Source organism: Rosa chinensis, chromosome 5, assembly GCF_002994745.2.
Source record: "Rosa chinensis cultivar Old Blush chromosome 5, RchiOBHm-V2, whole genome shotgun sequence".
NCBI classification, from domain to species: Eukaryota; Viridiplantae; Streptophyta; class Magnoliopsida; order Rosales; family Rosaceae; genus Rosa; species Rosa chinensis.
Window position 1 is genome coordinate 18,283,934 of NC_037092.1, and position 15,227 is coordinate 18,299,160.

Below are 15,227 nucleotides of genomic sequence, written 5' to 3' on the forward strand. Positions count from 1 at the left end.
AACTGAGCTTAGCTTTGGAGAAATTAGCATGTTGTCATCGAGCTTAGTAATATCTATACACCAACATTGGTTCTTGCAGAGTATCAAGGTGATTTTCGGTTTAATTTTCAGTCTATGTTGGGTTTCCTTTTCATTACACCTAATAAAACTTGTTTTTCCTTTGGGATATTATTGAAACAGATGAAAAGAAAAGAAGAACAAGGAGAAGAGGGAGACGGGCTTGATTTGAACAGAAATTGAGTAAACTGATCATCCCGGGTACTCTCATCTTTTCCACCATCAGACATCACCGTTTTGGTTTTTCCTATTCAAGAACCAATCCAAGTAGTTTTTAATTGACCTAGGTTTCGATTTTGTAGGGGTATAGTTTGTGCTCCAGTTTGGGGTTTGAGTGATTGATTGGAGGAGGTTGAAGGTGAGTTTTTGATTTTGGGTAATTTCAGAACAGTGGCTGTTTTTTCTCTCTCTTTGTGCTGGAGTGGTGAGATCGTTTTGAGGTTTTTCACAGTCAAATTTTTGAGGTAAACTAGAACATTAACATTAGGTTGATCTTTGCTTTCAGCTCTTTCCTTAATCGGAAGTCAGATTAATTGGATCAAGAAGCTTCCACCAGCCAAAACATTTGAGCATCCCACGTTTTTGGAGTTTCAAGTGTGGTGAGAATTGCAAGGAGGTGACCATTTTGTTGTTTTTGAGTTTTTTTTTTTTCCTTCTTTCTTTCTTTCCTCATTACAGTTATAGGTTAGTAATTGGAGCCATGACTGTAGTCTGCGCTTTAAACTTCTCTTTAAGTTGCTACTTTGTTGTAGAAAATAGTCAATCTCTTCATTGGCTTCTCTGTAAGATGTCTTTGAATTACTTTTCCTGCAATGTTTTGAATTAGTTAGAAAGGGGATCAATTAATGCTTCAACTATCTGATCATGAATTTTTATTTCTTGTTGTTTTATTCTAAATTTTGCAGGTACCTTGAAGAGATGATAAATTTCTTTTGTTCCAAGTAAATTTCCCTCTCCATTTTCTTCTCCTTTTCCATCAACCAATTGCACAATTATATTTTCCTTTTCATGTCATCGCGATTATGATTTCCATTGGTTTGATTCATTTTTTTTCTTTTGAAGCTATAATTTCTGTTCATGGAGCTCCAAAGAAATTTAGTTTTGACACTCATCTAATCATTGCTTGAAACATTTTACCATCATTGAAATCTATATTTTTGTTTTTGCAATTTTTTTAGGGTTTAGGGAATGGGTTGGGTTGGTTTTATTTTAAAAATGACAATTAGTATCACAATAGTGGTGTAACTTTGAATAATATCAAGTTATGAACATATATAAAATGAAACATAAGCATAGAAAATGAACTGTAAAGACATTTAATTTGGTTGAGTTTTTACTTTATATTGTTTGGTACTTTGGTTTAATATGCTACTGATGGGAGAAAATGATGAATAAATTTCATGATTTTGATCGTCTGCGTTTGCAGGGGTCCATTCAGATGCAGTGGTTATGACCAAAACAGAAAGAGGAAGACTTTGAGAAATACAAAGGTAAGGCATGCTTATGCAGATTACCAATTCAAGTTTGAGTCCTTGAATTGAAGGTTTAGTATTTTTTTATTTTTAGGTCTCGATATTGCCCATTTCAGCTCTAAGGCGAGTCATTTTCATGGCGACCATCTTTCTGATGTAAGAGCAGGGTACAGAGATTAGTTGTATATAAATTTGTAGCCGGTGTGTCTGGGGGAGAAGATAAAGTCCATATCTTTGACATGTTTGATGTTTTGCCAAAGAGAGATTAGAGTGTGTAATATGTTGGGTATGATGAATGAGAGTGAAGAAAACATTTATATGTTAAATGGGTGGGTGAAGATCTTTGCTTTCTTTCGGTATGGTTTTCATAGTTCCATGTTTGTTTTCTGAAGTAAGGTGATAATGGCATTGCAGGGTCCACCATTTGAAAGCAAAATCTTTGCATTTGATCAAGCTACCGCCTTTAGAAGGCGTAAAGTAGTCCAAAATCTTTGCATTTCGTCCAAGCTCTACTTAGATGGACTATAATGAGTGCTTTTCAGCATATAAAGATTTTCTGCGTACGTTGTTGCTAATCTGCAGAACAAATGTAAATCAGTCTCACAACATTTAGTAATTACAGTCTCTTATGGCCATTTAAGTGTATGAAATTCATGCTTTTGAGATGTGCATACCAACTTTTTTTTTCAATTTTTTTTATGGGGATGTTTCAAACACTCATCATGCATGCTATGCAGTATGTCAATTCCTAACCTTATCTTAATCTTACTGTTATTGTCACAATGTTATATCTTATAAATCTTACAATATACATATCTGATATCTGTGTCTTTTTCTTGGTCATCTTTCTGAATTGGATATTGTTGCAATCATTTTAGTTCAGTAAAGATTAATCTAGCTGCCACTTGAATTATTGCTATTACTATTCCTTTTTTCTTTTTTCTTCTTTTTTGCTATTGCTATTATTGATATTGGATTAATTTTTTTTTCCATACCTCTTAAGTGTTGAAATCAACTTTTGGCAAATCTTAGTAAAAGTCACTGAGGGTTCTTTTGTTTTTGCTTCAAACTTGACTACCCTTTTGTGTTGTTTTTCAGAGCTTTGGCTGAGCTTTTGGAGCGAAGTGCATTACAACTCACTGTATGCTACTGCAGGTGATGAACTAACTGCTATTACTCGAATATCTTATTAACAATTTTTTGAGCTAGAATTAAAGGAAAGTGCAATAATGAGCTAGCGGAATCCCAACTAGAATCAAAGACAAACATAAAAGGACAAAAAAGAAACAACCATCCTATACAACATGAATATCAGTCATGATCAAACTGATAGCTGAAAAGTGATTATGTCTTAGCACTGTATTAGTGTGATGCCCCAGAAATTTGTATTTATTTTCTGAGGATTTTTCGGAAATAATTTTATGTTTATTGGACGGTTTCGTGGCTCGTGGATGGAGCGGAAGTGTTTCGGACGAATTTCTATTCGGAAAGTGTGACTTTAGGGGTGGCGCAAAGGTTGAATTTTTATTTGTTGGGATTCTCTAAAAACTTCCTTCATGAAAGTTGTAGAGCGCGTCGATACGAGTTCGTGGACATGTGGAACGCGAGAATCGGAGTTCGTATGAGAAAGTTATGGCCATTGGAAGGAATTTCCATTTTGGTATAAATAGAAGTTTCCCGAAGGAGAAACTTACTATTTTCATTTGTTTCCTTTTCCGGAAACCATTTCACTTCCTCTCTCTTCTCTCTCGGCTACTACCTTCAGTATCGAAATAATCTGACTGACCTGACCAAGACCCGGTCCCGACTTTTCCGGCGAATTGCGGCGGTCTCCGGCGACGAAACTTTCCAGATAGGATCGTCTCCTCCATCTGGTCGTCCCTCTGGTGTCCTCTAGCACCGATTCTCCTCCACGGCGGTGCAGGTTGGTGTTTTCGGACTTGGTCGGAAATCCTTGTTCCGACGTCGGCGAGGCTTCAAGTCTTCTTGGTTGAGCTCAGAGCAGCCTCGTTGATCGATCCTTGGTGGTTGTTTGGATCGATTCACGTGAAACTTCGATCAACTCGGATTGGATTACTGTTCACAGCTTGTGAGGTAGTTTTCAACCCTTTATGCTTGTTTTCTGACTTCGAGCTAGTTAGGAAAGTTCACAAGCATGCTTAGATGAAGAACTTTGATGTTGGGAGTTTTGTGAAATATTGAGTTTTGGCGGGAGGCGGTGCGCCACCGCCTGTGGCGGTGTTCCAGCCACTTAAGGAACTGTTTTTGGTATTATATATGTTCTACTCGTTGATACGAGCGTTTCGATATATAATATGCAAGTTTTGGAGTTCGTTTGGAATTGTTATGATTTTTGCAGTTTCATACCGATTAATTTATGCTATCCGTGAGGATTTGAGAGTCCGATCGACTTGTGGTTTGGTCACATCGATTGTGGACGTATTCCGGAGACTTTGGGAGGTCTCGGATGTGGTTTCGCCTCGATTGGCTCCACTTTGGGGATTTTAGTTCAAACAAGGGTTTCGGACTTAAATCATTTGTGAATCGTTACTGATTTGAGATCATTGGTGATTAGGTGCTTCGAAAGGTGAATTGGACGAGTTGTTGGTGATAGTGTTAGTTTGGTTCTGTATTGAAGACGCAGCGGGATTCTGAGGTGAGTAATCTCACGAAGTTCATTCACGAACGGGAATACCCTTATCGTTTTGAGAGTTACTTATTAACTGCAAACTATAGATGGTATTAGTGGCATTTCTGAGTAGATGACTATGTGTGTGTATATATATATATTATGGGATGTATATATATATATACACACACACATACGTATTCATGTATTAGTAGGCATTCCTGCGCGGATGACTACATATAGATATATGTTTACATGATATATATATGTTTTGGTGGTTTGTGGATTTATGAAAACAATATGCATGAAATGATGCTTTTTATTGTTTTGGGTTGTGGCTTTTGGAAAATAAATGGTGGGAAATGGTATTTCTATTGTTTTGAAAAGTGTTTGAGGATTTGAGAGTCACAGGTTGTGATTTCTCCTTTTGATTTGATTTAACATTTTGATCTGATGACTGGTGGTCTGAGGATTTGAGAGTCACAGGTTGTGATTTCTCCTTTTGATTTGATTAAACGTTTTGATCTGACGACCGGTGGTCTGAGGATTTGAGAGTCACAGGTTGTGATCTCTCCTTTGGATTTGATTTGACGTTTTGATCTGAGGGTCAGGTTGGCCCAAGGATCCGGGGTTGCAGGTTGCATCCTCATGGCAATATTATATCGTAAGATTGAACCTTGGCTGGGTGACAGGTTATGATTCAGTTAGAGCTCTAGTCTGTCTGCCATCGTACTTCAGGGATCTAAGTAGGTTACTTAAGACTCTTGGGTACATATTTTGTCCAAGTTGGACCTATTTGCTGTTTTGTCCAGGTTGGACCTAATTATTATTTTATCCAGGTTGGATCTATTTATCATATTCTACTTGTTAGGTTAACAATAGGTATGATTTATTTGTGTTGATGCTTTGTCCAGGTTGGACCTATTTGCTGTTTTGTCCAGGTTGGACCTAATTATTGTTTTATCCAGGTTGGATCGATTTATCATATTTGAATTGTTAGGTTAACGATTTATATGATTTTGTCACGGTGTGACTTTCGTTGTTTCTTTTGGGAAAAGAGTATTGTTTTTGGAAGCATGGTATGTTTTCTGTATTTGTGAGTTGAAAGGTTTTCCTCGTTTCTAGCGTGAGTTGTGCATGTGTGTTTTGAGTTACTCATACGGGCTTGCAAAAGCTTACCGGGTTTGTTGTGTGGCAACCCGGTGCACCATTCCAACGGTGTAGGGGTTAATCCTACAGGTTAGGATAATCGAGGTTGAGGCAGCGAGTTAGCAGTTTTACGGTAGGAAGCCATCTTTGTGACTTTACCTTTGATAAGGACTTCCGTTGTATAGTTACTCTGAGCAGCCTTTACGTTTTATTTTGTTGTTGACAATTTAATTCGTAAGCTTGTGTAATATATAACTCTATGGAGCGAGTGTATATTAACTTTGAGGGTTCAGGGCATCAATATCTGTATAAGTTAAAGGGAAAAAGATTTCAGATATTTTGTATTAATGACTGAACGTTCACGCATGTATAATTATGGGATTATATATATATCGATTTTCTTGTGTGTAAAATCAGGGGCGTGACAATTAGATTCTCCCATATTTCCTGAGGTTTACCACAATCAACAGTCAAATTTTTGTACATGGTTTCTTTTTAGTTTTCTATTTTTTTTAGTTTTCTATTTTCATTTTTTATGTTATTACCTAATTATGCAATGTTTGTTTTCCATTCAAGTTAAGCTAAAGAGGTGTTTGGAAAGAAGGGAAGCTGATGGAGAGACTTGATCTACTTCATCTTTTGTTGTAAAACAGACTTAATCTTTTGTTAATATAATGATCATGTTAACTATATTTTCTATACTTTTAAATTTAGCCTTTAAATAACATTGTGTTAGCTCCAAAACCCGCGGCAAAGTGCGGGCACAATTTCTAGTATTAAACTAGACCATCTCATGCGTGCCTGCGTGGAGTAAGTGTGAGACACACATACGCTAAACTTGTTTATTTGTTTAGACACCGTCTCAATATCCAACTAAAATCAATTGGCTATAGATAGAACTTGTCAGCTTGACACCTAAACTTTTTAAATCTTTATTAATTTACAATTATTGAACAACACTCCACATTCTCACATAATGTTGCTTTATTGGGATTTTGTTAGAATCGTTCAGATATTGGTATTGCAAAATAATTAAATGCATTTCCTAATTTAATTAATTTCTTGAGGGCGAGCATGTATCTAACACTGAATCAAAAAGAACCCAAAAAAAAAAAAAAGGTTGATGATGCAGCATATCTAACAGAGTTCTGCAGATTGATTGAACAAATCTAAACAGATTGCCATATTCATTAAAACTCAATAAAAGCAGATTTCTAGACTAATTTTCCTTACCAGACCTTGAATCCAAACTATAAAAGCAGGCTAGCCGGGATCTAGGATTTAAAGTGTGTAATTGGTAATTTGGTATAACAATACATGCAATAAGGGAGTGTCAATCAAAAGAGTGCGTGATTGTAGAAGGCATGGACAGGAAGTTCTTAGGGCTTGTTTTGTTCTTCGTCATCCTCCTGACTTCTCGTAAGTCTTTCTTCTCTACAAATCACGATATTCATATAGGCTTAGAACTAAGTAGTTTATCTTTATCTTTAAATGACCTAATTAGTTTAACATTCTGCAATCATGTGTGCAGAAGAGACGGTGCTGCAGAGTGAAGCAAAGATCTGCGAGTACCCAAGCAGAACATTCAAAGGGCTGTGCGTCAAGGACAAAAACTGTGTCGTGAGATGTCGGAGTGAGGGTTACAATTACGGCAAATGCTCCCATGTCCGCCGACGATGTAGGTGCTTCAAGCCTTGCTAAACCCAGCAGCTAATTGCAGTGCAACATAATGTTTTAATGATAGCATGCAGCTAGCATGTTCAATAATTTACAAGCTGGCGTATGAATGTGTAATTTCGTCTCTTATGAATAAATTGGCGTAATTCGCCATATAAGAAATGTTTTGGAACAACGCCACATTTGATCCACGTGTTTTGGTCCGATGTACATTTTGGTTCATATATGTTCGTTTTCACAAGCTAGGTCCATGAACTTTAACAACGTTTATATCGGGTCAACTTTATCATTTCTTCAACTCCAACCACATTTGGACCTCAAAGTTGATAAAAAAAAACAATGTAAGAATGTTATTTTAACATCAGATGGATAGAAATGGCAATCCACTAGCATATCGGTTTTAAAGAACGCACATCAGGCGATCTCAAAGCTTAAAAAGCAGCTTGTTTTTTCTTCTATTTTTTCCTTGATAGATGCCAAGGTATCAAGGTTTGGAAGACATACTTCTTAATTTCTTGCGTTTTATGCCCTGTGATTCGCCTAGAATTATTATTATTATTATTACTATTATTTGGATTGAAACTCCCTTCACCTATTGGCTCAATTACGCTGCACCAGGAATTTCATTAACTAGGTGTAAAAAATAATTGTATGGTATGCAGCCAATAAATTTCTCCTTGCCCTTTGAGGTTGGGCGTGGAGGCTTTCTTGGATATGTCAAACATAGGGGATCAATAATTAACTTCTTCCTGTTTCTTCTTTGGCTTGCTCCCAGTGAACGACATCTCTTCTTGGCAGCAATTTTGCCTTCTGTTGCACCTTGGTGTCTCTAGGCACCTCAACCAAACCCAGTGAACGAGCAGTAAACTTAGCAGAGAACTCTAGAAATTTAAGCTTCTTTGGATGCAGAAAATTTAGATCCTAAAAAGAAAAGGCATCTTGTGACTTCAATTTTTTTGGGGAGGGAGTTGGCAAGCGCACCCTTTCCCGCTTACGAGATTGTTGCTCAACCACAGGAACTAAAGCTATATGTTTTTTACAAGCCTAGCCTTATCACTGAGTATAACAGGTTTCTTGGACCTTTTAGTCATAAAATCTTTCTACACGTTTATGAATAGAGAGGTGTAGATTGGTGAAGGTACAGAGGAAGAGAATTTGAAAGTAGCACATTCAAAATTAAAGCGTCCTTCAGCAAAATTAATCTTCAGAGTTGTTGGCTTCTCAACCCTAGCAACAACTTGTTGCGTTACGGTAAGGAGCCAGGAGTATGAAATACCACATCGCGGTTCTTGCATCATCCTGCCAGGTTTTCAAAAAAGTATGAAATCTCTTCCACCACTCCCGTAGCAATGTTCAGTACCTTCTTCAGAAAAATTGGTTTAACAATATCATGGGCAACCATAACCCTAATCTTCCTCTTATGGTTGAAGAGTGTCTCATCCCACTCCAGCGGCTTGCCTGAAACAGAAGCCACATTGAAAATTGTTTGCTTGACAGCAAAGGCAGGAAAGATGTTTGTAATCCGGACCCAATAAAAGAGATCAGAGAGCGAAATCTTGTCCACCGGTGTCCATGCATCGTACTCTTGAAGGATCATCAGAGCCGTAGCATAATTCCATGGTCATTCCCGCAGGACCTTGTTCCTGTCTCCACGCTCATCAAATGAGAACATGAGCAGATCATCATTTGGCTTCTCTTAAAGCCGGAAATTTTTCTCCAAGACCCAAAACCGACCGAAATGACGTTGCAGATCCTTCACCTCTACCTTTTATGTGAAAGAGAAGATGATATGTTACGATATTAAGTCGGCGAAGATCCGATATGAAGTCCATAAAAATTGCAAACGCTGGTTAATTACATACCAAAAATTGCAAACGCTGGATAAATACATTCCAAAAACTGTATTGCGCGGCTTTTTGTGAAGAGACTATAGGCCTCTAGAAGGATGGGAAGTATCGCATAAACCAGAGCCAATGATATGAAAATTGGGGGACTAGGATTGATAAGCAAGTTTCTTTCTTTTCTTTTTGGCTAATTACTGTTCTTTCAGTTGTTAAATTGAAGAGTACAGAAGATGGAGTGAAAAGGCAGCAATGTATTTTTCCAAAACAAAAACCACAACCAATATCCATCTGCCCGTCGTTATCAAGGAACTAATCCTTCAGGGTTTAAATGTTTAATATGGAGTTGTAGAGGTAAAAGCCCCAGAGGGAGCGGTACTATATTATAGCGCAGTACAGAACGGTGCATGGCCAAATAATCTGAGCTCATACAAATCAGATTTTCATTATTTCAAGCAGAACCATGCCATATCCAAATCCCACTTTGTTTAAAAAAGGAAAAGAAAAACAGAGATCAATTTTGTATAAAACTACTCTTCAGGAAGCAGCGACGACTAAAAATTGCGGTGATACTCAACAACCGAAGATACTTATGCTACCACCAATGCCATGTGCTCTATGAGATCCAAAACTCGGTTGCTGGAAGAGGCAAGAGTATACCAGTCATAAAACTAAACAGATGCCCAAAACTTTATGCAAAAGAGATTTGTCAATATATGCTAGTGTATAAGATCGATTCTTTACCTGTAACCCCATTCATTGTCATACCACGAAACAAGCTTAACAAAGGAGGAACTAAGTGCTAATCCAGCCTTGGCATCAAAGATACTGGACCTGGAAGGATAAACCAAAAGAGATAATTCAGAACAAGCACTTGATCTTGATGTTAACAAGTGAACTAGATGAGAGACATAGTGGTCTAGTTCTACTAAATGCAATGAGTCTTCCTTCCAGAAAATTATATGCTTGGAAACATATATGATATATCCCCTAATAGTTTCACTGATGATGAAATTACTTTTCTGATCTTATACATTCATGTCGATACTCATTCTTTTATCAAGATAATGAACTAAAAGAAAGAAATCTTACCTTGAGTCACCAACAAAATCATTGGAAACCACATCTTCATCGGTGTATCCAAGAATGCCTCTAAGTGGTCCATCAGCAGCATACCTTCAACAAGATATCAAATGTGATTCATTTATCCAAAAAAGGGGCACCAAAGACACAAAAAAATGCTAAACACATACCTGATGGCAGCTTTGATATCCTCATAAGAAGAACTCTTCTCAAGTCGACAAGTTAAGTCCACAACAGATACATTAGGAGTTGGGACACGGAAGGCCATTCCAGTAAGCTTTCCATTGAGTTCAGGTAGAACTTTACCAACAGCCTAAAATTCCAGGGGGGAAAAAAACCAAAAAAAAAAAAAGAAGAAGGATGACGAGGAAAGTGAATATATAATTTTTTTAAAGTATAATTTTTTGAAACATCAATGAGAGTCTAAAATAGTGTAAAATACCTTTGCAGCACCGGTTGAACTAGGAATGATATTCTGTGCAGCTCCTCGGCCACCTCTCCAGTCCTTCCTTGATGGGCCATCAACTGTTTTTTGTGTTGCTGCACATTCAAAACCATAAATAAGTTAACCCCATTAACATCTGAACGATGCCTATGAGTGAGAGAGAGAGAGAGAGAGAGAGAGAGACCTGTAGTTGCATGCACAGTCGTCATCAAACCTTCAAGAATACCAAATTCCTCATGAATCACCTGGACAATAAATTTTGTTAAATAATATGCAACGAGTATAGCTCGCTACAAAGTTGAAGGCTGAGAAGAAAGGTGAAAGCACAAATGGATAATAGAGCATAGAAGTCTACTTGCCCAGGATGCTAAAAAGAATTATTACACAGGGTTTTGGTTGACATCTACCATCATGTACTAATAGAATTGATCTGAAACCTTCATAACATCAACAACTTTCAGGATGCAATCAAACCTTGGCAAGTGGAGCAAGGCAATTGGTGGTACAGCTGGCATTAGAAACTATGTCCATATTTGGCTTGTATGTATTCTCATTTACTCCTACGACAAACATGGGTGCATCAGCTGATGGAGCTGATATGACCACTTTTTTTGCACCACCCTGCAAAACAAAACAACTAAAGGTCAACTTGGTGTGGCCATGATGAGCAAGAGAGTGCAGAAAACTGAGTCAAAGCATCTAACCTTTTTATGTAATGCAGCCTTTTCAAGAGTGGTGAAAATCCCAGAAGATTCAACTACATACTCAACCCCATAAGTTCCCCAGGGGATCTCAGCAGGGTCCCTGGACAAGATTCAGAAGTAAATCCAAAGCCCATATATACAGACACAGAGACAGAGAGACACAGAAACAAAGAAAGACACACACACATACACAATGCTACTAATTTCAGGAAAAAAAAAAAAAAAAAAAACATTCATGATGTCCGCACAAAACAACAAACTACAAAACTTGAAACAGCCAGATAGATCACTAATGAAAATCACCAGGTCAGTACCTTTTGCTCTCAACTTTAATCTGCTTCCCATTTATTTCCAAGGTGGACCCATCCACAACACTAATAGATCCATCAAACACTCCATGTGTAGAGTCATACTTAAACATGTAAGCCTGGACAGGAAAAATTAACGAAATTAAAATTAGATACATTGATACACGTAAAGGAAATAAAAGTAACTTCATATTAGTTGAAGAGCAACAAAATGGATATGCGAGAATCTTTTTGGCAAGTTTTAAAAAGTTCTTCTGTGCCAAAAAGAGGTGAATGAAATCTCTAGTCAAATACATCAGAAATTTCCACCATTTAAATCCTCTGCCTAATTATTCAAGTTCAGCCATACATATACACACCAATTATAAAAAAGAAATGTATATAATATAAAAGCAGAGATTTGGAAACCCTCCAAATAAATTTAACAAAACACCAAATTCATTCATTTGCAATATGTTCATTTGGTCAATTATAAGCAGCTGGATTAGAAGCAGAACGACGCTTGCATACACCCATGAACAGAGGTCAATATGTACTTGATGGAGAACAATATATAATCAAAACAACTCTAATCTTTAAATGTACAGAACGACTACTGCATTTATCACACTAGAAGCAACCTATTATCACACAAGAAACTAGCAAATTGCAGAAAATACTATTAGAAATGAGTAATGATATTAGTACTACACGCTTACCATGTACTTAGCATCAACTAAAGGATCATTCACTGCCACCACTTCTATATCATCCCTGGCGATCGCTATCCGTAGAACCAACCGCCCAATCCGACCAAAGCCTGCATGAATTCAGCATAATTCTGTTATCATATAAGAACTACAAATTCCAACCTGAAACCCAACAAGTCATCAGAAAGTCCTCCTTAAAAAACAAAAACAAAAAAGTAAACTAATAGTAATCAAAATCATATATATTAGCTTATTGTTTTGGAGTCAAAACCAGCTTAGAATAATCAGAGAAGAACACCATCTATGCCCACCGACAAAAGAAGAAAAAACACAACTTTGATCAACTTACCATTGATTCCAACTTTGATCTTCCCACTACTCCCTGATCCTAACCAAACCAATACAATCAAGAGTAAGCTCCAGTGCAGTACAAATCAATGCCACCTTTTTACAAAAAATGTTGGTTCTTACTCTGAATCGTGGGTGGAAGTTCGGTGGCTGTTGCTTTAATGGGCTGCACACTCCTGGCGCTACTTGTCCTGAAGAAGAAAAAAAAATTAAAAAATAAATAACAGTCAATTACAAGAACATGGCCTGGAATTGAATCCCCAAACAAACTGATTAAAAAATGAGAGCCGATTACTCAACTGTAAAGAAGACGAGCCGGTTGAGATAGAAGCCCCAAAGATGGATGATTGCACCTTTGAACAGTTCAGATTGCGCCCAAACCCAACGCTTGACACCTGAGAATCACCAAAACAAGAAACAAAAAACCAAAAAGGAGTAACTATCATTTCTCACTGAATCAGTTACTGATTTCGTATCACAAACAAACCAACAATCAAAGAAAGCCGTACAACGCCATCAAAACTCTACTCCACTACTAAAACATAAACCGAAAAACTGTTATCTGGTAAAAAAAAAAAAAAAAAAGTAAAACCAATTCTAGCTTACAGAAACTGAAGCAGAAAAATTCAAAGCCTCAAACTTATATATAAAAAAAAAATTGATTCAACAACACCATTTCCCGGTCCTCTGTTCTCCAGAGGCCAAAGATAAAACAAAAACACCGATTCATGACCAAACTTCAAAGCTTTCGAACAAAAACGACGCCGTATTGGGAGCGTGGGAGGAATACAGACCTTGCAGGAAGCGGAGGTGGAGAAAGAGAGGTCGGTGCGCGAGGCTTCGATCAACGGAGCAGAGGCGGTGGATCTGAGCAGCGCCATTTCAGATTGATTCAAACGCTCTCTCTCTCTCTCTCTTTCAGAGTCTGAAGGAAACGGGAATGAAATGAAAAACCCTAAAAAGCCGAAAGCTTTAAAGCAACTTTTCGAGACTGCGAACAGCTGCCTACCAGAAAACCAACCGTGATTTCGATTTTCTTCCTTTTCTTTTTTTTAAATTTTAAAATCGTGCGGAGTTTTTTATGGATCTCTCTCCTGCGCACACTTCTATTTCTTCGTGTTCTTTACGAGGTCTCGATCCCCTGTTGCAGCTTCAAATATATTAGCTATTTTCATCCGTTGAAAGTTTACGTTTAAGAGGATGGACGGTGGATTGGGTGTGGAGGTTGGTGTTGTGGTGGGGCTCGAAGCAGGGGATGAGAGAGGCTGTGAGAATCGCGTAGGTGGTTTTGTCGTGACGTGGCGGGACAGAGGAGGAAAGGTCGCGTACTCCTCGAAAGCCACGTCGGACTCGTGTGAGCTTTTTTGGGCTTTTTCCAGTTTTAGATTTTCTAATGGTCCCTACAGCGGCCGGTCCACCTCGCCGGTCCGATGTTCTTTTGTTCAGCTCCTAATTTGATGATTATGGACCCTTCCCTATTTTCTAATTTTTAAGGATTTGAATTAGTAAGAATAGTCCAGCTCATACGGTGAGTCGTGGTCAATCATGTTCAACTGTTATTAGATTTATATTTAATGATCTTTAAATAATAAAGCAGTTAGAATGTTCATTATTTTTCACTATTATGTACTTTTTTAACGCTAAATAAATATGAATACTTATGAAAATCAATAGAGTGTCACCCTACTATAATAAAAATTTGTTAGCATTTTATTTCAAGTTATAACCACTGCGTGTCATAAAATTTTATGATTTTATACCCAAACAAACTATTTTTCGAGTTATAACCTAGAGTTCAATTAATATTCTAAATATTCTATGCACAAGTGTATAGGTACAATGCTTTTGATCACCATTATGTGACTTGTATCTCATTATTAGTAAATTTAATTTAATTTTTGGTATATAAAATAGCTAGCCAAGGAGTAAGGACTAATGTTTGATTGAAATTATTGCCAAGGGAGTAAGTGGGGAAAAGAAAAAGACTATGATTGGGTAGGGTTCATACTTATTTGGAACTTGCATGATTAAGACTTCGAATTTAAAACTGGTCTTCTAGTGGGAGATGGTGGAGTACAATTTTGTTGACCAACATATATCCCGTTGAAAAATTAAGCTGTGAGCCTTTGTCACATAACATGCTTAAGAAACTTATAATGGTTTTCAACAAAATAATAGGGAATGAAACTTTTTAATTGGACAAACAAAAGGGGTAAATGCATTGCATGATTGACTTATGAAGTCTGACGATTGCTTTCACGCTTCTAATCGAATTGTGGTCGCATATCTGACCGTAGGTTTAGAGTTAGGAGTATTCAATCGCTTTCTTAATGTGATCTTTCTAATTTTATTGGTATTATATAATTTTGTGTTGTAGTCTCAAATACTATAGCGAGTTTTAGTATGCTTCTAATGAATAGTAATTGTCAAATCCAAATTTGATGAATATACTATTCTATTAAAATATGACTTTAAAATAAAAATATTATGTATATCTGCATGCGCCTTTTTTTTGGTTGGGAATCCCAATAAAGTATTTTAATGATGTATTAAAATTTGAGGTTGAAATTTTTTTTTCTATTCTCACCCTACTCATCCAATGATGTTAGTGATATTTAATTATGTGACATCCATGTTGTTAGTTAGTCCAAATAACTAACAGGTCACAGTTCATCGACAGATTAAACATTAATATAAAAATAAAATATTGATAATTGAGTTATATTATTAAAACTTCAATAAATAGAATAATTATTCATTTAGGTATTTTTGATCTTTTGAACACGTAGGTATTTACAATTATCTTGCGTCTGTACTCACTTAAA

General features: G+C 36.9%; 1 protein-coding gene across 1 annotated transcript; it reads right to left on the reverse strand.

Moving 5' to 3' along the window:
* Positions 1 to 9,080: 9,080 nt before the first annotated feature.
* Positions 9,081 to 13,459, reverse strand: LOC112166143 (glyceraldehyde-3-phosphate dehydrogenase GAPCP1, chloroplastic). Its single transcript, XM_024302914.2, has 14 exons — positions 13,197 to 13,459; positions 12,703 to 12,797; positions 12,526 to 12,593; positions 12,404 to 12,442; positions 12,064 to 12,164; positions 11,372 to 11,484; positions 11,058 to 11,157; positions 10,828 to 10,974; positions 10,538 to 10,598; positions 10,351 to 10,448; positions 10,079 to 10,221; positions 9,918 to 10,001; positions 9,570 to 9,659; positions 9,081 to 9,464 (listed from the first exon to the last, which is right to left on the reverse strand). Exons 1-14 carry the CDS (start codon positions 13,281 to 13,283, stop codon positions 9,416 to 9,418), a joined length of 1,275 nt encoding a protein of 424 aa, XP_024158682.1. The 5' UTR covers positions 13,284 to 13,459; the 3' UTR covers positions 9,081 to 9,415.
* Positions 13,460 to 15,227: the final 1,768 nt, after the last annotated feature.

Excerpts from the sequence above, each read along its gene's own strand:
- LOC112166143 (XM_024302914.2), bottom strand. The coding sequence starts at position 13,283 with ATGGCGCTGCTCAGATCCACCGCCTCTGCTCCGTTGATCGAAGCCTCG. Across the intron at positions 11,158-11,371 it reads ATTAAAGTTGAGAGCAAAAG|GGACCCTGCTGAGATCCCCT; the intron begins GTACTGACCTGG and ends AATCTTGTCCAG. Across the intron at positions 10,002-10,078 it reads GATATCAAAGCTGCCATCAG|GTATGCTGCTGATGGACCAC; the intron begins GTATGTGTTTAG and ends ATCTTGTTGAAG.